General features: G+C 36.7%; 1 protein-coding gene and 1 long non-coding RNA gene across 3 annotated transcripts; one reads left to right on the forward strand and one right to left on the reverse strand.

The window, feature by feature from the left end:
- Positions 1-375: 375 nt before the first annotated feature.
- Positions 376-2,049, forward strand: LOC136065676 (uncharacterized). The gene is made up of 2 exons (XR_010627279.1): positions 376-599; positions 1,670-2,049. It is a non-coding gene; the product is annotated as an uncharacterized LOC136065676 (long non-coding RNA).
- A 492-nt stretch (positions 2,050-2,541) lies between these two features.
- Positions 2,542-16,953, reverse strand: LOC112032887 (probable LRR receptor-like serine/threonine-protein kinase At3g47570). 2 transcript variants are annotated; one of them, XM_065769203.1, is made up of 4 exons: positions 15,952-16,953; positions 6,192-6,735; positions 5,021-5,437; positions 2,542-2,632 (listed from the first exon to the last, which is right to left on the reverse strand). In XM_065769203.1, the coding sequence occupies exons 1-4, from the start codon at positions 16,234-16,236 to the stop codon at positions 2,619-2,621; spliced, it is 1,260 nt and encodes a 419-aa protein (XP_065625275.1). In that variant the 5' UTR covers positions 16,237-16,953; the 3' UTR covers positions 2,542-2,618. The 2 variants fall into 2 exon arrangements, with proteins under 2 accessions (XP_065625275.1, XP_023921421.1); XM_024065653.2 differs by lacking the exon at positions 15,952-16,953 and having other exon boundaries at positions 6,192-7,682.
- Positions 16,954-22,609: the final 5,656 nt, after the last annotated feature.

Raw genomic sequence — 22,609 nt, forward strand, 5'->3', positions numbered from 1 at the left:
AGGTCCTCCTTCAAACCAGAATTGGCTTACTGACATAGGTGCTTCTAATCATATTACACAGACTTGGCTCAACTCTCTTTACATCAACAACCTACAACTTGTGAGACTGTTGCAGTAGGCGAGAATTACCTGTTACTCATATTGGGAATGGTAAGCTTCTTACTCCTTTACACAATTTCAACCTTAATAATATCCTTAGAGCAACCGCATCAGTCTGGGCAAATTTCCTGTCTATTTTGAAAAAAAAAAAACCTACTTTTTCTATTTTATATAACCATTTTTACAAAATACTCACATCAATTTGTCTATTCTATCATCTATTTTATTTAAATAATCATTTTCCTCACTTTTTATTATTATTTTATCTCAAACTCTCTCCCTCCACTCACGAGACTCTCTTCATTCCCACTAAAACTCTTCTCTCTAAAAGTCCTCTCCATGTCACTCGCCAATTCAAGCACCAAGAGTCGCCAATCCAAGCACCAATACTCGCCGATCCACAAGCGCTGATCCAAGCACCGATACTCGTTAATCCACAAGCACCGATCCGCCACAAGCGCTGATCTACAAGTGCCAATCCACTCCCTTTATCTCTGTTGGTATGTGGGTGTGTTTGATTGTGTGGTATCTATCATTGATTTTGTGGTTGATTTTTGATTTTGTGGTTGAATTTTTATTTTGTGTCTATGGGAGTGTGTGTATCAAAGGAAGAAGAAGATGATGAGGGAGAGAAGATGCGTTGGTTTTGTAGATGGAGAAGATAGAGAAAAAAAGGAGCAAAATTAGAAATTATTAAAATATTAGTATGCAAATATTACAGTAACCATGCATATATACACAGTTACTGTAACACTTTTGCATTTATGCACAATTTTACACCCAGTAATATGTGTGTTTTTTTGGTTAAAATGTGTAAAATGAACTACTTTTTGTATTTTGCAAGATTTTGCAACCACTAATGTGGTTGCTCTTTGAGTACCACAAATTGCTTCAAATTTACTTTCAGTGCATAAGCTTTGTTTTCAAAATAATGTCTTTTGTTATTTTGATGCTTATCAGTTCTCAATTTAGGATTTACCTAGGGGAAAGTCCAATACAGGGGGCTGAGTAAAGATGGGGTCTATCCTATACCACCCTTTGCTTCTGATTGATCTTCATCTACATCCTCTTTCAATTCCAAATGTTTTTCTACTGTTTCTGCTCAAGCTTTGCTTTGGCACCAAAGAATCGGGCATCCTCGTTCCAAGATTTTACATTTTGCCTTTAATGATGTACCTTCTGTTACCATTTCTTCTTCTAGTGACATTTGCTCACAATGTGTTTCTTGTATAAGTGCTAAGATGCACAGATCTTCTTTTCCAAAACATGTATCTAGTACTACTTTTCCTTTGGAATTAATTCACTCTGATGTTTGGGGTCCTGCTCCTTCTGTTTCCGTGCTTGATCACAGGTTTTATGTGATATTTGTTGATGATTTTACTCGTTTTTCATGGTTGTTTTTGCTTAAACAAAAATCTAATGCCTTTAGTGTGTATGTTCATTTTAAGTCTCTTGTTGAGAATCAGTTTAATACCAAAATCAAAACTTTAAGGACTGATGGTGGTAGTGAATTTGTTAAATGAGCAATTTAACAAATGAGTAATTTTGATACGTTTTACTTGTTTTACAGAATTAAGCCAAGCATGATAGCAAAGATGGAAAAGTTTTCTGCACGATTAGTAGCTCCTAGAATGCTGGAGCTGATGAAAGTCACTGGTGTGCTGTGTCATGTAATCAAGACATTTCTTGTAAATATGTACCGAACAAGGACTTGGTGTAACAAGCAGGAAATCTTGGTCATGCTCATGAGTCATGCCTATCAGTTCTGTGGCTTCAACCTCTTGGTTCAATCACTATCACACGCTTAGGATTTGAGATGTTTCCATGGAGAATCTTAACCATTACAAACATCAAGACACACCATTTTCTTCTTTTTTTGGTTGTGAATGAAAATTCCACAAGTGTCTATTTCTCATTCAGCTAACGTATTCCCACACGCTTAGGATTTGAGATGTTTATTTTTATTGATGGTCATGTGCAATTGTGCAAGTTTTTTTTTTTTTTTTTTTTTTTTTTTTGAGACAATTTCAACCAAGGACGGAGTCAAAACTTGGAGTTAAGGGGGCGGCTTTACTGCTCACTATGTGTGGCAGTCTGGCCTCTAACTCTATTGCTCAATCATTGAGAATTTGTTTTGGTGTCTTTGTTGTGTGCGTGTTGGATAAAGAAAAAATTATTTTGTTTAAAACTTTTTAGAGGGACAGGTTGTTTTGTGTAAACATAGTTGATGGGGCTTAATTTTTTTTTTTTTTAATTTTACTATTGGTAATTTTTGTTGTTGAGCTAATTTTTTTGGACTCATATATTTTATTTTAAATTTAAACTATTAATTTTTTATGGCCTTTAAAAGGTGGAAAATGCTAAAGTTACAAAATTTTTACAAATTAAAAGATCTTTAATTGATTTTTTTTAATTAAAATTTTTTTATAATATTTGACAAATAATTACACAAATTATTTGCTCCAATATAATATATCATAAACTTGACAAACTATGCTGGCTACCTTCATAATAAGTCATCAACCTTGTGCACCTATGGTAAAGGAAGATAAATTTCAATGAATTAGAATAATAAGCTTTGAATTTCTAAAAATGACGTAGTAGTGAATTGTGACTGAGCTGTTCCCCTACAATTTAAAAGATATTCATTAAGCCATTACCTACAAGGCTACAATTTAATTGGTAAATTAAGTATCATTTTTTTTTTTTTTTTTACACCTTTAAGAAAATTTAAAATGCAAGAAAGTTAATTTGTGGAATTATGAAATCCAAACTCATTTAATATTTACTAAATTACACCAACCTTCCTTAAAGTTTTATGAAATGAAACTCCCCTTCTTATGTTTTATGAAATGACATATGACACTCATTCCTTAAGGTTTATATAAATGTAATAGTTAATATATATCTCAAGGGAGGGGAGTGTCATTTTTTCCAAGTTTGAATAAAAATATATTTTTAAAATGAAATATTCTATTAGTGAAATCATAGTTTGAGAGGCATGGACTTAGCTGTTGCATTTATATAAATCTCAAGTAAGGAGTGTCATTACGATAAACGTCAATGGAGGGTGGTGTACTTTACCCTTTAATATTTATAGAATTAGAAATCTATATAGTTAGAAGATATCATACGTATCTATCATAAAAAAATACCTAATACTTAATATAGGGTCAGTTTTTTGTAACCCAAGCCCAAAAGGTATGGATTAGGGGCCCAATGAACTCAAGACAATGAATTTGTAGAGCGTGGGTGAAAGAGCTGGGCCGGATGTGAATTGGATAAGAATTACTGGTGGTATTTAAGGATGAATTAACATGAAATCATGCTTGAATAACTGGATAAGTGTATGTCCAAAAAGGTGTATTATTGAATGAAAGATGATTACAACTCTTAGAGCTACAGTAAAGTTGTTTTCTACTTCTCTTTCTTCTTTTTTCCGATCCCCTCTTATCAAAGGCCTCTTCTCCTTATATAGCACCATCTCCCATCATCTTCATCGTCCACTTGTTCTTCATCTAAGCATTCACTTGAGTACATATCCCATCAGGTATCCTCTTTAACTCTCTGTGAGTGGTGGTAGCTGAGATTATACTGTTCAGGGGTCTTCTCCACATTAATGCGGCCAGAAAAGCAGCTGCAGTGCATTTAATGTGGCGGTTGCAGCTTGTCTTCTAGATATTTTTCCGTTCCTATCATCTCCATACGTGCCTGAAGCCTGTCCTTATCATCGAAATCATTAGAAAGATTACTTGATCCTCCCAAGTATTTGCTTGACCAAGGCTCTTTGTATCCGAGGAGAATGACCTCTTCGGACCACTGGTGATCTCTTCGGATTGCACTCCTCATTCATTTCTAGGTATACCTCTTCTACATGGACTTTTTCTCAAATACTTTTGTATCTTCGGACTGACGGTAGTCTTTAAATAGGGCCTTAGGCCCAATATATTAGGTTGGGCTTTTCACCCCCTACACTTAAATATATAATTCTATATACAAACACAATCTAGATTTTCTTACAAAAACTTAATATTAGTTCAAATGTAAATTTCAATGAAATTTTTTTTACCATGTTCTTAAAAATTGTTTGTTAATATCTTTAGTTGAAAAATGTAAATGTGAAATAAATTTATTGCATCACAATAACAAAAATTAATTTAATGAATCAATCAAGAATGAACTATTTGCATACTCTTACGAAGTAACATCCTTGCAAGACATTTTGGTAAAATTACACTTTACTCCCTAAATTATATCTCCTTTTACACTTACGCCTCTAAACTATGAAAATAAAATTTACCTCCTTAAACTATGTGAATGCACACTTTACCCCATAAACTATATGTTTATTTGAGAAAGTTTTTTAGCCTTAGCTAAAAATGTTATATGCATCTAATTATGTTTATTTTATTATCTATATATATATATATATATATGAGAGATTACATAATAATTTGGAATTTTAAACAAGCAAGATTTCTCCAATAAATTAATTAGTTAAAATTTGTAGCATTTACATGTCTATCACAGCAATTTAGTACATGTGTCGATAATTTAAGCTTATGTCTTTTATAGGGATCTCTGTCTAGATTAATAGGGGGTGTAAGCCAATTTCTTGTGATGTCCCTTTAATTAATAATGTAAATCACCCAAATCTCTCTCTCACACACACAAAAGAGAAGAAGAGGAAGAGTAATTGGACTCATTCCCAATCCTATGTATAGTAGAATGAACTAATAAAATCTGAAGTGGCTCCAATCTTTTTAGTTTTGCAAGATGGATAGTAGCTTTCTAATTGCTATATGATTCCCTTAAACATTTGGAATGGCTTTATTAAGTTAATTAGATCATGTGGTGTGGGTGGATACATTACCAAATTCTATATATATATATATATATATCAATGAAAAAACAAATTTACCTGTAGTGCGGACTCGTTGTCTTTGTATAATAGTTTTAAGAATGCTTTCTCGAATTTTATGAAGCTCAACTACAACAGTACTAATGTTCATCCTTTTGGTTGGAAATTCTGTGGAACAAGCAACTCCAATTCCAAGTATCAAAATCAAGCATTCTTGAATTTTGGAACTTCCATTTTGATCCTCATTTCGAGTGTTGTTTATCCTCCTCGTCTCTTCCTCTTGCTTTTCCCAAAGAAGATTAGGATCTATAATGTCAATTTTTCGTTTTGACAAAGCTGCTTTGACAAAGTCAAGAAGGTTTAAATTATCTTGAAAAATGTTATCAGTAGGTCTCTTTCCTGTAAACATCTCTAACAATAGTATGTCGTAACTATAGATGTCATCATATACTGACACTTCATTTCCCATACCATACTCTGCAATTGCATGTAACATATGTTGTAAGATAGGCAAATATTTGAACTAGAAAAAGAAGGGAAAGAAAAAAAAATCTCATAAGTAATAAAGGTTTATTTTCAATGGCATGTAATAAGAAAAAATAAATAAAAATAAAGAGAAGTGAAAATTTGTTATGACACATTTTATCTAGGGTCAACTTTGAGCCTAGGCCTAAGGTTCTGTATGCATAAAATTTCATAAAAGAGTCCCAAGGACCACATCAACCAAAAAAAGAAAAAAAAAGCTCCTAAAGATTATTTTAAAAAAGAGAAAAAAAGTGGGTTTGGTATTTTTTTTTTTTTTTCTCACACCTCCAAGAAGGCCGCTAAAATATAGGTAATAGAAATCCAATTCAAATGAAACCCTAAACTATTTTGCAAAAATAAAATTTATATGAGAGTGTTGATTAAGTTAATTAATTATTATTAGTTGTACAAGAGACGTCACTAAAACCTAAATACAATAGCTTAATTAGTAATTTGCATCTCAAAAAAGAAAAAACTTTGATTTAAAAAAAAGTTAATTAGATATTATTTGATTTGTATTTAACTATTTTAAAAATCTCACTTAAAATTATTGCCTTAGGCATCAAATTGTATTTCGTCGGCCCTAATTTTATCTTCTAGATACAATACATCCATATTGAATCTATCATTTCATGCTTGAATTAATAGTAGGAAACTATGGGAAAAAGAAAGAAAATTAAATTTAAGAAATGTAAAATATATTTACCTGGAGGAGTATAACCAACTGTTCCTTTAACCCCAATGGAGCTTGATTGATTAGCAAAACAATCTTGGGAAACATCATGAAGGAATCTTGCTAAGCCAAAGTCGCCTACATGTCCAATCAGGTCATCATCGAGAAGAACATTACTGGGCTTGAGGTCACAATGAACAATTGGTGTTTCACAACGATGATGAAGATAATCAAATGCACTAGCAACATCAATGGCGATATTCAATCTTTGAAGAAGACTTAACTTCCTTGGTTCCTCAATAGCCTCATTTGTTCTTGGAGTTGGATGCAACCACTCATCTAGATTGCCGTTTCCCAAGAATTCATATACCAAAGCTTTAAAATCATGACCTTGATAATCAATACCTGAACATGTTGTGAGTACCTTTACAAGATTTCGATGTCTGATGTGTCTTAGAGCCTCACACTCGGCCATGAAACTTTTGGAAGCTCCGTGACGTGAGAGATTAAGCACCTTGACAGCAACCATATTTCTGCCTTGATCAAGAATTCCTTTATACACGGACCCAAAGCTACCCTTACCAATTAAATTAGCAGAAGAGAATCCATTGGTAGCATTTAGGAGACTTTGGTAAGATACATTCAAAAGGAAATTTATTGAATCAATTGAGGTATTTTTCTTCCTTTTCTTTCTTAAAGAGCAAAGAAGTAGGAGCAATAGAATCAAAGTTACTCCAAAAAGCCCGAAAAGTATAGAGATTATTAATTTCATAGTAAGAGTCAACTTCTTTTTTGATTTGTTGTAGTTGCACTTAGGAAGCTGAAACTTAGGTATACCGCCACAGAGCTCACCATTTCCTTGAATTGAAGTTGCATTTGCATTCTCGAATACTCTAGTTGTTGTTACCTCACCCTCGAAATGGTTGTATGATAGATTCAATAATTGTAAGAAATCAAAGCTCTCCAAAAATTTTGGAATATTGCCAGAAAAATTATTGTTAGAAAGGTCAAAATGTTCAAGACAAAGAAGTAGAAGCAATAGAATCAAAGTTACTCCAAAAAGCCCAGAAAGTATAGAGATTATTAATTTCACAGTAAGAGTCAACTTCTTTTTTGATTTGTTGTAGTTGCACTTAGGAAGTTGAAACTTAGGTATGCTGCCACAGAGCTCACCATTTCCTTGAATTGAAGTTGCATTTGCATTCTTGAATACTCCAGTTGTTGGTACCTCACCCTCGAAATGGTTGTATGATAGATTCAATAATTGTAAGAAATCAAAGCTCTTCAAAAATTTTGGAATATTGCCAGAAAAATTATTGTTAGAAATGTCAAAATGTTCAAGACCTCTTAATGATTCCAAAGATGAAGGAACATCTCCTTGGAAGAAGTTTCTTCTCATGGCTAGAAAATCTAGCTTTACACAACTTGCAAGACTTGCAGGAATTTTACCAAATAACATGTTTTCAGAAATATCCAAATATTCTATATTTTTAAAATTTCCTATTTCCAATTGGGGAGTTTAATTCCAAACACCAAAATGATCTATTATTGAAAAGAAAGAAAAAATTAAGCTAGGCAATTTTGTTCTCTCCGTACTCCCACTAGTACCCCCTCTCCCTTCTCCTTTCCCCATCCATTCCTCGTCCTTCTCCTTGCGCCGCCACCACTCCCCTGTTTCCCCACACTAATCTCCCACCTTTCTCACCCACCACTGATCACCAAAACCCCATCTTCACACATCCCACTCCCTCCACCCATACATGGAGGTCTCCGACCTCGTTACCCGAGCAAACCACTTATCCTGCGAAGACGCCAGGCTCGAGCTCCCTCCAAACCAAAGCCCCAGCGGCTCCCCGGAGTTGACCCTGCTCGCTAAGCTTATCACATCCAAAGACATAAGTCTTACCTATGTCAAAGACATCACCCTCAAAGCTTGGAAACCAGTCTACCCCATGGAAGTAAAGAAGCTTGACAAAAACCTTTTCACTTTTTCATTCCAACATGAAGTGGATTTGCACAAAGCTTTCTCCATGAGACCTTGGTCTTGCAAGGGCAAACACCTCATACTCAAAAGATGGAGCCTAGACACCACATGGCAAGAGATCGATTTCAATACATCCACTTTCTGGGTCCAAATCCATGGACTCCCAGCCTTATGGAGATCAGAAAGCAACCTGAGAAGGATAGGTGCTCATATTGGTCAAGTTCTTGAAGTCGACGTAGTGGGAGAACCCGGTGGCTGCTGGAAAAAATTCCTTTGAATACGTGTAGACATCCAAACTGAAAAGCCACTCACCCCAGGTTTCTTCCTCCCCAGACCGAATAGGAGTGACACTTGGATTGGGTTCAAATACAAAAAACTAGCAGATTTCTGCTACAAATGTGGCGTCATTGGGCATGAAGAAAAGTCCTATACTCGAAATTTTTTCCAACTGCGCAATCCCAGCAGTTTCTATTTCAACGCAACTAGTCCGTGGCTCTGTCCAGGAAATGATGACAGTCTGACGGACGTGTACGCATGCCCTGAAGTCCCATCTAGCGACACCACCAACACCGATCCTCCACCAGCTCACTCCTCAGTGACACCTCGCATAACCGTACCTAGTACACAGCATGGAGCCACGCATACAACAGAGTAATGTACGACGCCTACAAACAGTACTATACGGGTACCCACTCACAAGTCGTGGAAGGCGCACAACAATCCCACCACTCCTGTGCCACCTGTCACACAAGCCACGACAAATAAGTCTTGGCATTTTGAATTGGAAACTCATACAGGATCTATTCACCATCCTCAAGCCGGCCCAGTTGAAGACTTGGCCCATTTGAACACCCTAGAGAAAGAGCAACTCATTGGTCCTCACAGCCTCATCCAATTAACTCCGGTCCAAGTGAGCCTTAAGCCCATCTGCAGTTCAACATTTAACAAGCCTTCTCCCCACAATACAAACCTTAGTCATGTGCCAGACATAACCCTCCCCTTTACCCCAGAGGATAAACCAGAACTTCTAAATCCCTCACTCTCCACACTTTCCTCTTTCAACCCCTCTTCCCCAAACGCCACTTACCCTCATTCAGCCTCTGTCTCAAACAACTCCCTTCTCCAAACAAATGAAACTACAACACCACCTCTCCTTAACCTCCTCAAGAGAAAAAGCACTCCAAACGCAACTAAAGCTTTTTCCAAACGCCTCAAGAAAGCCGTGTACGGACTAGAGCCGATCTATTTTGATCCTAATTCTGCTACACTCATCCTCCAGTCGGAATTGGAACATTTTTTGCGAAATGAAAGCCAAAAGTTCAAGGTTGGAGAAACTACGAGTAAGTCTTTCTTCCAAAGGGTTTCTCCCCCATGTTTTCACACAACTGGTAACTCTGTCATTCATTTCTCTACGACCGAGGAGGCGGGCCTTACCATGCCCCCACAGTCACCATGAAACTCCTCGGTTGGAACTGTCGGGGCATAGGCAACGCCTCGACAGTTCGAGCCTTAAAGGCTCAAATAAAAAGGGTCAAGCCTGATTTAATTTTCCTGTCAGAAACTAAGTCTCTTACTAGTAGGATGAATTTTGTTAGAAATGCTATTAGATTTGATAATATGTTAGTTGTTGAAGCTAACGGAAAAGCAGGAGGTCTTTGTGTGTTGTGGAAAAATGGTTGGTCCATCAGGGAGGTAGAATTCAACAAAAATCTCATTGCCGTTACCATCTCCAACGCCGTTTGCGAATGGCTCATGGTGGATTCTATGGCCCCCCATATTTCTCAAAAAAGAAAAAGGCATGGGAAGGGCTTACAGCTCTTCTTAAAGCCCATCAAGGTCCCTAGATGTGCATGAGAGATTTCAATTTCATTCTCAACAAAGACGAGGCATTAGGGGGGAAGAAAGGCAGCTCATCTGGCTCTAATTACCTCAATGAGCTGATGTTTGAATTTGAAGCCATCGATTTGGGTTACACGGGCAGTAAATATACATGGGCAAAAGGCAAATGGGGCAGTCATCAAAAGAAGGCTTGATAGGGGAATAGCAAACATTTCTTGGAGACTGGCCTTCCCGAGAACTTCAATTTCCCATCTAGGAGCCATCAGCTCTGACCATGTGCCAATTCTACTCGACACCAACCCACAGTCCAGCTTTGCTCACCGACCTTTCAGGTTTGAAGTAACCTGGCTCAGGGACGATCGGTGTTCTTCTGTCATAGAAGATGCTTGGAATGAGAATGTCATAGGTTCAGAGTTCATCAAATTTTGCAAAAAGCAAGCCTCAACCAGAGACGGCCTTCAGAAGTGGAACAAAGAAGTCTTCGGAAACTGCCAAGACAAAATAAACGCTTTACTGCAAAAAATTAAGGCAGTTCAAGCTGAACCTCTCTCAGAAAGTACCGGTCCTATAGAAGAAGCGCTTCAATCCGAATTATCAGAATGGCTTCTAAGAAGTGAATCTTTGTGGCGCCAAAAATCTAGAGAGCTGTGGCTCAAGCTCGGAGATAGAAACACCAAGTTCTTCCATCTATCTACAATTATCAGGCGCAAGCAAAACAACATTGACGCAATCCGAGATGATAATGGCACGTGGCTCACAGATACTAATTCTATCAGAAGTCTTTTCTTAGACAACTATAAGAATTTGTTCAGCCAGGGGGATGACAGCTTCCCACCTCACCTCGAACATCTGGTTCTCCAATGTATCACTGAAGATGACAATACTGAGCTTTCCAAAATCCCCACCCCTGAGGAGATAAAATCCACTCTATTCAGCAAGCATGACCTAAAAGCACCTGGTCCTGATGGTTACCCTGCAATTTTCTATAAACAATTCTGGCCGACTATAGGCATTGACGTCATCAAGGCAGTCATATCCTTCTTCCAATTCGGATCCATGCCTAAAGAGGAAAATAGCTCTCTCATTGTTCTCATTCCTAAAATTACTAATCCATCCACTGTTAACCATTTTAGACCTATAAGCCTTTGCAACGTGGTGTACAAAATAATCTCCAAACTCCTAGTTGTGAAGCTCAGACCGCACCTTGAAAAAATCATTTCCCCAGCTCAATCTGCTTTTATCCCAAATAAATAGATTGCGGAGAACCAAGTCATCGTTCAGGAAATGCTTCACAACTTCAAAACAAGCAAAACCAATCCTGGACTTATGGCGATCAAATTAGACCTCCAAAAAGCCTACGATCGAGTCAGTTGGAATTTCATCAAGACTGTTCTACTCCATTTGGGGTTCAATGAGACCTTCTCCAGCTGGATTTTCTCATGCATATCATCAGTCTCATTTGAAATTCTGGTCAATGAAGGCAAATCTGAGAGCTTCAAGCCTAGTAGAGGGCTGAGGCAGGGAGACCCCCTCTCTTCCTATTTGTTTATACTCGGACAAGAGATTCTCTTAAGACTTCTTGATCGAGAGCTCAGGCAGAAGAAGATTTGTGGTATCAAGACAAGCCAAAGGGGCCCGACCATTACCCATGTGATGTATGCAGATGATATCGTTCTTTTCTCAAAAGCTACAAAAAGAGATGCAACTAACATCTCTCGGATCCTTGACAAATATTGCCTCTGGTCTGGTTAGCTTGTCAATAGAAACAAGTCTGGCATTTTTTTCTCCAAGCACACTCAGAGACCTATACGGAGGGTTATTAAAACCACCCTCCACATCAAGTCCATTAAAAAAGATGCCACATATTTAGGAGCACATCTCCTCTTGACCAGAGCCCCATCTAAAGACTTTGCTTATCTACAAACAAAGTTAGAGACCAGACTTGCGGGTTGGAGAAGTAAGTGTTTGTCCTGGGCAGGAAGAACAACTCTCATAAACTCTGTGGCCCAAACCATCCCTAACTCCATGTCCACCTTCAGCATACCCAACAAAATCTGCAATAATCTTGATTTAGCCACAAGAAGATTCTGGTGGAAACCTAAAAGTCAGGAAGGTAGATTCATGGCCTGGAGGTCGTGGGATAAGATTTGCTACCTAAAAAGGCTAGGTGGACTTGACATCAACAATGCTTTATTAGCCAAACTTGCTTGGATGATCACAACTAAAAGAGATAGCCTTTGCATGAGTATACTGAGAGCAAAATACAAAATCAGCAATAACTGGCTTCGTTCCAACCCCCCCACGCGTGCTTCACCGATTTGGAGGGCAATTGAACAAGCAAAAAAGGTTGTTGTAAAGGGGGCATGCTACTCCATTGGGGATGGAACCTCCATCAACATCTGGGAAGATCCTTGGGTACCCTAGATACAAGGTTTTTGTCCCACACCAAAAGATGAATCAGCTTCACAGGTGCCAATGTTTGTGAACCAACTCAGGACAAGCAATTCTCTCCTTACCTCTCCCACTCCGACCTGCTCCGGACAAGCTTATTTGGATCCCCGACTCCAAAGGCGAGTTCTCAGTAAAGTCAGCTTACCTTACTACTCATGATCTCACCCCCACACCCCCCATCTCTGGACTTAATTGGGTCAAACTGTGGAATCTGAATGTCCCTAAAAGGATCAAAATCCTCCTGTGGAAAATAGGAGTCAACGCCTTGCCTACAAGGGAGAATATCATGCAAAGGTTTCAAATTGATGATTCAAGCTACATTTGTTGCAAGCAAGAGGTAGAGACAGCCAACCATTTATTCCTCAGTTGCCCTGCATCCAGGGCCCTATGGTTCTCCGCTTGCTGGGGTCTTAAACCTGAGCTCATCACCTCTCCTCACCCTGAATGCATTGTCAAACTTGTGCTGGAACCCCCAAGTGGTTTCAAAACTACTCACCAAAAATGGCAAGCATCTCTTTTGATGGCATTCACCATTGAAGAGATTTGGCGCTCCAGGAACAACTTGCTGCACAACTCTACCTCCTGGGATGTAACTGCATCCACCCATCTCATCCATAACAGGTTCCATGAATTCTCCTCACTCCATCCTGCCATCAGTGCCCCCGCACCCGAGCCTTTTCAGCTAATTTGGACACCTCCACCATTAAACTGGATTAAGCTTAATGTGGATGCTGCCTTAGCTGATTCCCATGCCGCCATTGCAGTCATTGCCAGGAACCACCTCGATGTTCCAATTAAAACTTGGGCAAGAATCACCAAGAAATCTTCACCACTCCTTGCTGAAACGGATGCTCTCCTTTGGGCTGTCCAACTCGCCAAAGCTGAGAATTGGAGCCACGTGATCTTCGAAGGGGACTCCAAAATTTGCTTTGATGCCATCAACCGTCCTAACCTCCCCTGCCAATGGACTCTGCTTACTCCCCGCTCCAACATCCTTTCTCTTGCTGTTAGTTTTATTTCTGTTCATTTCATTTGGGTCAGTAGGTCTTGTAATGGTGTTGCTCACCTTGCAGCTAAGTCTGCCTTAGAGTCTCGCATTTCTTGTTTTTTTGATAAGGACAATCTGCCCCCTGCTCTTTCGGCTTGCTGTAAGGCAGATTTTCCCCTGTGTGCTCCCTTCTTTTAGTTATACATTGCAGCTTATCAAAAAAAAAAAAAAAAAAATTCCTATTTCCATGGGAAGGACACCAGTGAATTGGTTGCCAGACAAGTCAACGCTGTTTGGTGAGAATGATAGACCCAAAACTTGCGGGGATATGATACCGCTAAGATTGCTATTTAGAAGATGAAAAGTTATTAAATTTCGACATTGACTTAGACTAGAAGGGATGCTTTCCTGAAGATTATTGTCTTCTAAATACAACCATGGTTTTTGAACCCGGACCGGACCGTACGGTCCGACCGGAAAAACCTCGAACCGTTCATTTTTGCGGTTCTTTTAGCTTTAAAAACCGTTCTATAGGAAAAAATCCGGGACCCGTGCGAACCGCGGTCGGACCTCACGGTTCTGAGAACCGTAACCGGACCGCTTCTCACGGTTCCCTACTTCCATTTGTAGCTGAACCTTGAAAAAAAAAAAAAAAAGGCAACGAAATGGACATTTTAGACCGTGCATGGGTTTTCCGGTCAGACCTGGGCTTTTTATTTGAAAATATTCACTGAAAACTTGCCGGAAGTTTTGAATCTTTCATCGTCGAGAGGGTCATCTTGTTCGCTAGAAGCCGAAAGTAGCAGATCTTGTTCGCTAAATTGATGTTTTGGGGGAGATTTTGCTTGGATCTTGTTCGCAGACGACGCAGCTCCTTCTTCCTCTTTGTTTCTTCACTGCTTCTTCTTTCGTTCTTCATGGTCTCCTGAGTCCTGCCTTCAGTTTAAAGTAGATGACTTTTTTCAACTTTATTTTTGCTTTTTAGTTTGGTGAGCCTAGCACGTGTGACATGACAAGGCCTTGGAAAATTTCCATCTCATTCTGACTCATTGCCCCTCCCAACGTGACATGATGGAGAAGTGGAAGAGCCTAGCACGTGTGACATGATGGAGAAGTGGATGATGACAAAAATGAGTTTGAAAGTTTCTGACTCATTGTCCCTTCCAACGTGAATTGTTTATCATCATTATTATTATTATTATTATTATTAAGTTGGATTTTGAAACATTATAATAAAATTAGTGATATAAAAATGCATTAAAAAAAGTATTTATTTAGATTATTTTAGTCAATTTTTTTATTTTTACTAATTTAGTATTTTTATTTATATTTAAAATAATTATTAAATTAGTTATGACGTCATCACGGTTCGACCCCGGTTCGACCTTAAAAACCTTGAACCTCTCCCTTCTACGGTTCAATGAACGGTCCGGGTCTGAAAACCTTGAATACAACCCCAACAAATTTGTTAAGTTCCCAAGAGAAGATGGAATATTCCCAAAGAAATTATTTTGAGATAAATCCAAATATTGTAATTTCTGAAGGTTTCCAATTATAGAGGGAATGTTGCCTGAAAATTTATTGTTCCACATTTCTATGTCCTCAAGGTTTATCAGATTTCCTATCACATTAGGAATCTTTCCAAATATTTTGTTATTATTCAAATAGAAAAAGGTCAAAGTAGTTGAGAAGTTGCCAATGCATTCGGGCAACTTTCCCCCAAAGTTGTTGGTATTAATCTCCAAATCTCTTAGATTGGTGGAATTTGTCAAAGAACAAAGAAAACTCAAATTATTTGCTCCTCCATTTCCAAGATGGTTTTGGGTTATGGAAAACAACGTCATTTTATTTAGCTTCTCTAATGAAGGAACCCTTCCAGTGAGTTTATTACCACCCAAATTCAATGTAAATAGATTCGAGGCATTAGATATTGAAACAGGGATAGATCCAATAAATTGGTCGTTGCTTAGGGTAAATGTTTCTAAATTTGGTAAGGTGATACCTATATCCGACGGAAGATGCCCTTGGATTTGGTTATTTCCTACATCAATAATTCTCATTGAAGAGATATTGAAGAATAAGGGATGAATTGTACCAGACAACGTATTTGAATCCACACCAAAGATTTCAAGTTTGATTAATTGGCCTAAAGAATCAGGGATACTCCCACCCAAGTTATTATAAGCTGCAGAAAACCCTTCTAGAGATGATAAGTTTCCAAAACAAGGTGGGATAATTCCTGTCAGATTATTTTTATGAATAGCAAATGTTTGAAGCTTTGACAAGGTGCCAAGCTTTGTGGGGATTTCTCCAACCAGATTATTAACAGCCACATGAAACACTCTGAGGTTGGCACAACTGGATAAATTGCTAGGAATTGTTCCAGTTATTGTGTTATTGTTCAATAGCAAGACTTGTAGTCTGTGCAAACGGCCAATTTCTGGAGAAATTTCATTATAAAAGCTATTGTTTTCAAGGTTTAGCTTCCACAAAAAACTTAAATTTCCAACATTTGGGGATATAGAGCCTACCAGTTTTTGAGATTGCAAGTCCAACACAATGACCCTTTGATGTCGGCGACCACAAGAAACACCTTTCCATTGGCAGAAGTGGATGCTATCATTCCAAGAGCTCATCACCCCAAGCGGATCATCACTAATCTTGGATTTGAATTCAAGCAGTGCCAACCGGTCCGTCTCATTATTCCCGCCAACCACAGAGGTGAGAAACAGGCCAGAGCACCAGAGAAGAATAAATGTGCGCATGGATAAAGATGAGGATGGTGGAGCAGAACTTAGGTGTGAACAAAGCCCCATTCAAAGTGGTTGAAAAGGCTTTCGCGTAACTAAAATGTTGGCTAAACTAGGACTTTGAAATGGTACAACTGTGTGTTTGGTTGCTTTGCAGCTCAAGAAGAAGCATATTTAGAGCATCTCCAGCAGTTTCGGTAAAGCCAAATTTAGACCACCAAATGACACTATTCATCTCTCCAGCAGCTTCTCCATACGCACAGGTTCTCTAAATTATTTTTTGAAGTTGCTACAGTAATTCTCTTAATTTAGAGACCACTGTAGCAACTTCAAACCATTATTTTATCTTAAAAAAATATCCAGCTGAATAAAAAAAATTCTTTCTCTTTCCTCCTCTCTTCTTTGTTCATCTGTGTCCCTCTCAAACGGTAACACAATCAACACAAACACAGTAACAGATCAAGAACATGAAAAAATAAAAATTTAATTAGAACAACAAATCTAAAATAAAAACAAAAACAACAAATCAAGAGCATGAAAGCCTATCTAAGCTCCATTGCAACAACAAAGTGAATCAGAACAAGATTAAAAAAAAAAAAGAAAAAAAGAAAAAAAAAAAAAAAAAAAAAAAAAAAAAAAAGATAGGCGAAGGCCATGTCGGCTGTGCGTGCGTGTGGGTGTGTGTGTGTGTGTGTGTGTGAGAGAAGAGGAAAGAAAATAGAAGTAGAAATAGAAAAAGTAAAAAAAGAAAGAGCTAGAGAAAGAGAGAAAGAGAGATAGCTGAAGAAGAAGAAGAAGTGCTCCGGAATGAACTAGAAGAAAAAGAGAAAGAAGGTTGATAGAGGAAAGGAGTGGGATACGTGGGTGGTGGAGAAAAAACCAAGAGAAGAAAAAAGAAAAAAAAAAGAAAAAGAAAAAAAAGAAACGTGTTCAGATGGGGTGAAAGGGAAAAATAATATATAAAAAAAAAAAGAAAAAATTGCAATAAAGAAATGCTACTACAATATTTTCACAATAAATTTTAAGTAATGGATTGTTATTAGATAATATTGACGAGTAAAAAAATAATTTCAGTAGTGGGTTTAAATTAGAACTAGTAACAACTTTTCACATAAATTTTGTTGTGAAAATATTACGTAAAATGTTGTGAATATAACACTTCTCATTAAAAATATAGTTGTTAAAAAAAGAATAAATGATGATTAAAAAAAGAATAAACAATAAATGAAGAAATAATATTTAAATGAAATAGAGAATATGATAGAGAATCTGTTGGAAATTGTATTTGAAAAAGTGAGTATGTAAAAGTTAAATATCACTATTCATTCTCCAAACTGTAAAAAATTTAGAGAAATTGTTAGAGATACTCTTAGAGCATCTTTATCAGGTATGCCATATGTGCCAAATGTTAAATATTTGGCACATTTGGCACACCAAGCATCATTTGACCCCATTTATCAGATGTGGCATATCCCAAATTTTTTGCAACATTGAACAGTACCGTGACAAATTTGCCACGGTACGGATGCGTGTGGCAAAAATTTTTTTCTTTTTTTATTCCTCTCTCTCTTCTCTCTCCGTCATTCTCTCTTCTCTCTCTGTCATTCTCACCTTTCTCACCTCAATCCTCTCCTCTCTCTCTCACCCCAATCCTCATCACTGCTCTTCCACGCCCACGCCCACGCCACACGCCAACGCCAACGCCGACGCCGATGCCGACGATCACTTCCACGCCGACACCGACGTCGATTTCTCTCTAGCAATGGTTTTTCTGTTTTTTTTTTTTTTTTTTTTTTTTTGGCTGTGTTTTGATGGGTTCGGTTCCGACGGAGGTGGGTGGGTTCGGATGGGCTAGGCAATGACGATGACGGCAATGAAGATGGTCGTTTGGAGTCTGGGTTGACTTGGAAGTGGGTGTGGGTGAGGGTGTGGAGGCGGTGGATTTGTCGGGATTTGTGGTTGAGGTGGTGGTGGGGCTTCCGATCTGGTTTTGGTGGGCTATGGGTTGTGGGTCAAGGTTTTGGGTCGGCGGCATTGTGGGTCGAGGTTGTTGATTTCCGATTGTGAGTTTGTTTGTTGATTTCCGATTTGTTGTTTGTTCCGATTTGTTGTTGTTGATCAGGGAGTTCCGATGCAGTTGTTTGTTATTTGGTTGATCAGGGAGTTCCCATGGGTTTTTGGTTTTTTGTTGTTGTTGTTGTTGTTGTTGTTCTGATTTGTTCCGATGGATTGTGGCTGCCACGGTGGTGGCTGCGGCGGCGGCGGTGGCAGCAGTGTGTGGTTGTTGTGGTTGTTATTTATTGGGTTAGATATATTATTGTATTAGGTTGTTTATATTATTTTAATGTGTAAGAAATATTATTTTAATATATAGAATTGTAGTATAAAACATCTGATAAATGAAATGTTGTAAAATAATGTGGTAAAATAATAAAGTAGGGTTTTAGTGTGGCAAAATGGCATAATTTTTGCCACATCTGATGCGGATGCTCTTATAACTAGGGAAAGAAGAGAATTAGTGCAAGAATAGTGATGTTTCGAACCCCTTGATATTCAAGTACTATTAGTCAGAGTCGTGTAATGGACGGTGAGCCCCTTGATATTTCTTGAACAAGTAGAAGTAAAAAAATTAGATAAGCAACAGTGACTTCCAGTACTGTTTCTCCAAAAAAATAATAATAAAGACTTCCAGTGCCAGTCCTAGAAATTTTTTCCGTGTATGTACCTCGTAGCCTAATTGATAGTTAAAATTAACGGTCACTTGGTCATAAACATTTAGAACATTAATTGACTATAAGGACAAAATAGAATTCAATTTTTATGGTCATATGAGGTGATCAATAAAAACAAACAGTCAATCAAACCAGGGGTTGAATTTGTGACCTTTGAAGCTATTAATATTTAATTTACATGAGTAATCCTAATGACAACATCCAATTAAGCTAAAACGTGACATTTTATTCCAAAGTAGCGTAAGCCAAAGCTTAAACATCACACAGTTTCTAAACAAACCCCAAAATTGGTGTAAAATAGAACATCCCAAAAGGAGACTCAGATCTTGAGTAAACATCACAACAATAACATTAGTGCCAAACAATAGAAAATATATTGTTATGTTTACTTCGAATTGGGTTCATTCTACTGCAAATTGGTAAAGCCTCGTATAATGTTGAAGCTCCCAGTTTCCACATCAGCCCAAAATAAAATAATCAACTCCACCTAATTTTCTTCATTGGTTTTTTTATTTGGTGATTTGGTCTTTTTTTTTTTTCACTTTTTTTTTTTTTACCTTATCCCCTATTTATTTCTTGCCATATTTTTTACTAATTTATCACAACTATCCACTACTTGGCACCATGATGTATAATTATTAGACCGCGCGTGGAATATAGTTCTTTCACACTACACACAAAACATGTGGTGTTCTAGTGTTTGCGTATTATTGGGGTTGGAAAATGGGGTGATTCATGTGACATATGACATCACTAATAGTACTGCATTGTCATTGAGAGGAATCGCAAGGAAGAAGGCATAGTTGTTATGGCATGACAGTCCGTCAACATCATACCTACCACGAGGCAGTCAGTAGCAGACGGACTAGCAAAAAGAGAAACGGATGTGAGTAAGAAGCCAACTAAGAATATATATACGCAATGTTCATCTTTTGTTTATTGTAATTAGAGCATTAGCATTAAAAAATTTTAAGGTTATTTTATTTTACAATTTTAAAAAGTTATTTTATTATTGTACTATATTATTTTATAATATTTTCACATCTCAAACTTCTACTTCTCCCTTTTACTCATTAAAATAATATATCTACATAATAAAATAATATATCGCAAAATTATATATTTTCTCTCTCATCTCTCTCCTCTCTCTACATAATAATTTTTTTTTTTTTTACAATACTTACTACAGTGCAATTCTATGTTTAAAATTGCACGGTAGCAATATTGCAAAAAAAATTGCAATATTGTTGTTTAGCATTCCCCAATGCAGATGATTTTGGGGCTTAAAATTTCAAATTTTCCTTAAATTTGGCATTAGCATTCCCCAATGCTAATGCTCTCTGGGGAATGCTAATGCTCTTATATGCGGGACCTTTCGCAAAAATGCACTCCTAGAGAGTACTCCATTGCTCCATGGTTCATTTTGTGAGTAGACACTAACTACAAGTATCAAACGGTTGTACTTAAAGGAAATATACATGAAATTTTCAGATTTGTGAGATTTAAAAATAGAGAAAAAATATAAGGTAAAAAAAACAATTACGCAAACAATATTTACATAGTTGGCAATTTACCTACGTCCATGGAGTTATATGGAGGAATTTCACCATTCACAGGAAAAAAAATATAAGATACGGCAGCATAGTTTTCTCTCTAAAAAAACAACACACAAAACATTAATATTCAAAACAACAGTTTCCAACTGGGGCCTATCGACCCAAACCTCCACTCTATGAACTAAGCCTTAGATAATTCTCCATTGATTACCAAAACAATTTTATTTTAGGTCTGATCATAATCCAAATTAAATACAACTAGACTGCACAAAACCTAACATCATATACCTTGCTTTTAAATATTAAATAAATCCCTATTTTTCACACATAAAATAAATATATAAATAATAAAAAGGAAAAGACCTGTTCTTGTTACACAAACTCCACCACAGATTTACAAGAAATATCTTGAGAAGACTTATGGCATGACAAAGAAGACCTGACCAAGAATAGCTCTGTGACCCTGGTCTTTTTCTTTGTCAAGCATTGGGGCCTAGTTTGGAACCATGTTTTTAGCAAGCCCATTTGTCAACCCAAATGGGCCTCGTCTAGTCCATTTTGGACCTGAGGTTTCAAGCCCATTTGCAGTTGGGGAAAAAAATATAAAAAAGAGTATTGATCAACAATTATTATTTGCAAAATTCTTATGGTTTTTGAAAAGAATCTAGTATTTTCACATAATCAAGATAATGAATGTATTATTTCCTCAAAAAAAAATTAATGTATTAACTATTTCTATATTATTATGATGATTTTCATTGTTATCTTTTTGTTGTATTATATTACAATCTTCTAACTCTTTTTTAATTAATGGTTTGTATATTTGTGATATTTTCATCAAAATTTTCCATTATAAGAAATTATTGTGATAAATTTATTTATTAGATCCAACTTAAGATTCTCTCTCTCTCTCTCTCTCTCTCTCTCTCTCAAGATAGATAGATAGATAGATAGATATTTTCTAGTAGATATTATTAAAAATAAATATTTACAAATTAAAAACACTAGCTACATTATAAAATTGAGATATGATAAGAATAAAAATAATTTTAAAAGCGAAGATTAATCGAGTCTAAAGATCTTCAAATTCCACCTACCCCTTATAACTGTTGAATTATCAACCAAAAAAAAAAAAAAAATCTCCCATTAATTATAGTTCTAAAGATTTTGGAAATGAATTTATTCCTATAATTATCACCACTATTTGAAACATATATATGCTCGTGATTTTTGGATTGAGATAAGTATTGCACCTGGTGCAATAGGTCTTAGTGGCTAAGATTGAGAGTTGGAAAAAAAAATTTCAATCTTCACTATTGAATAAAATAAAGTTAGACAAAGCTAAAATGTAAAAGAGTAAAAAATTTTGTGAGGGGTAATTAAACAATTGCACTAGCTTCAATACATATCTCAATCTGTGACTTTTAGCTCACCTCTATAAATAATTCTTTCTAATGAAAGCAAAATTCCTCCCAACTCCCACCATAAATTCAACATAGTTAGGGGTGGCCTTGAAATTTGAGGTTTAAACAAAAAGTATTGAATCCAAAGTAAAAGTATTTCTCCTTTTTTTCTCAGAATATCTTAAGAAAACACCTCATCTATTGACACGCATTTGTTCACACTTTAATAATTTACATATTTATAAATGTGTGATTGGATCATATCACTTATACACAAACCCACAACTAATATTTAGTATAGAAGAAAAAATCTATTTTTCAATTGTCATGCATCAAAATTATGTCAAAGTGTGTGGGTCCTAGATTTTTTTGCTTAAGAAAATCTTAATCTTTGTAAGGCATAGCTTATTATTATTATTATTATTAACCAAAGTGGAAACAATATTGATGAGTCGATGACTAATGTTAGGAGAATATTTTTCACAACTCCACGCCTACCCAAAGTTGGAGCTCTCATGCAAGAATGGCATGCTTAATGTATATCCTTAAAGATGACGAGATTCTGGCATCAATGTGTGAAGTGGAGGAGGATTAAGCAAATTTAAAAGTCAGGAATATGAAGAATTTTGAACTCACAAGACAATTAAAGGCCTGTTTGGATTGAGAGAGAGAGGGGGAGCAAAGGGAATCGAAGTAGAGTAGAGTTGGCCATAAATTAGATTAGTTTCCAGCCAACTCTACTCTACTT

This window comes from Quercus suber, unplaced genomic scaffold (assembly GCF_002906115.3).
Source record: "Quercus suber isolate HL8 unplaced genomic scaffold, Cork oak 2.0 scaffold_1079, whole genome shotgun sequence".
Taxonomy (NCBI): Eukaryota; Viridiplantae; Streptophyta; class Magnoliopsida; order Fagales; family Fagaceae; genus Quercus; species Quercus suber.

Excerpts from the sequence above, each read along its gene's own strand:
- LOC112032887 (XM_024065653.2), bottom strand. The coding sequence starts at position 7,617 with ATGTTATTTGGTAAAATTCCTGCAAGTCTTGCAAGTTGTGTAAAGCTA. Across the intron at positions 5,438-6,191 it reads AGTTGGTTATACTCCTCCAG|AGTATGGTATGGGAAATGAA; the intron begins GTAAATATATTT and ends ATGCAATTGCAG.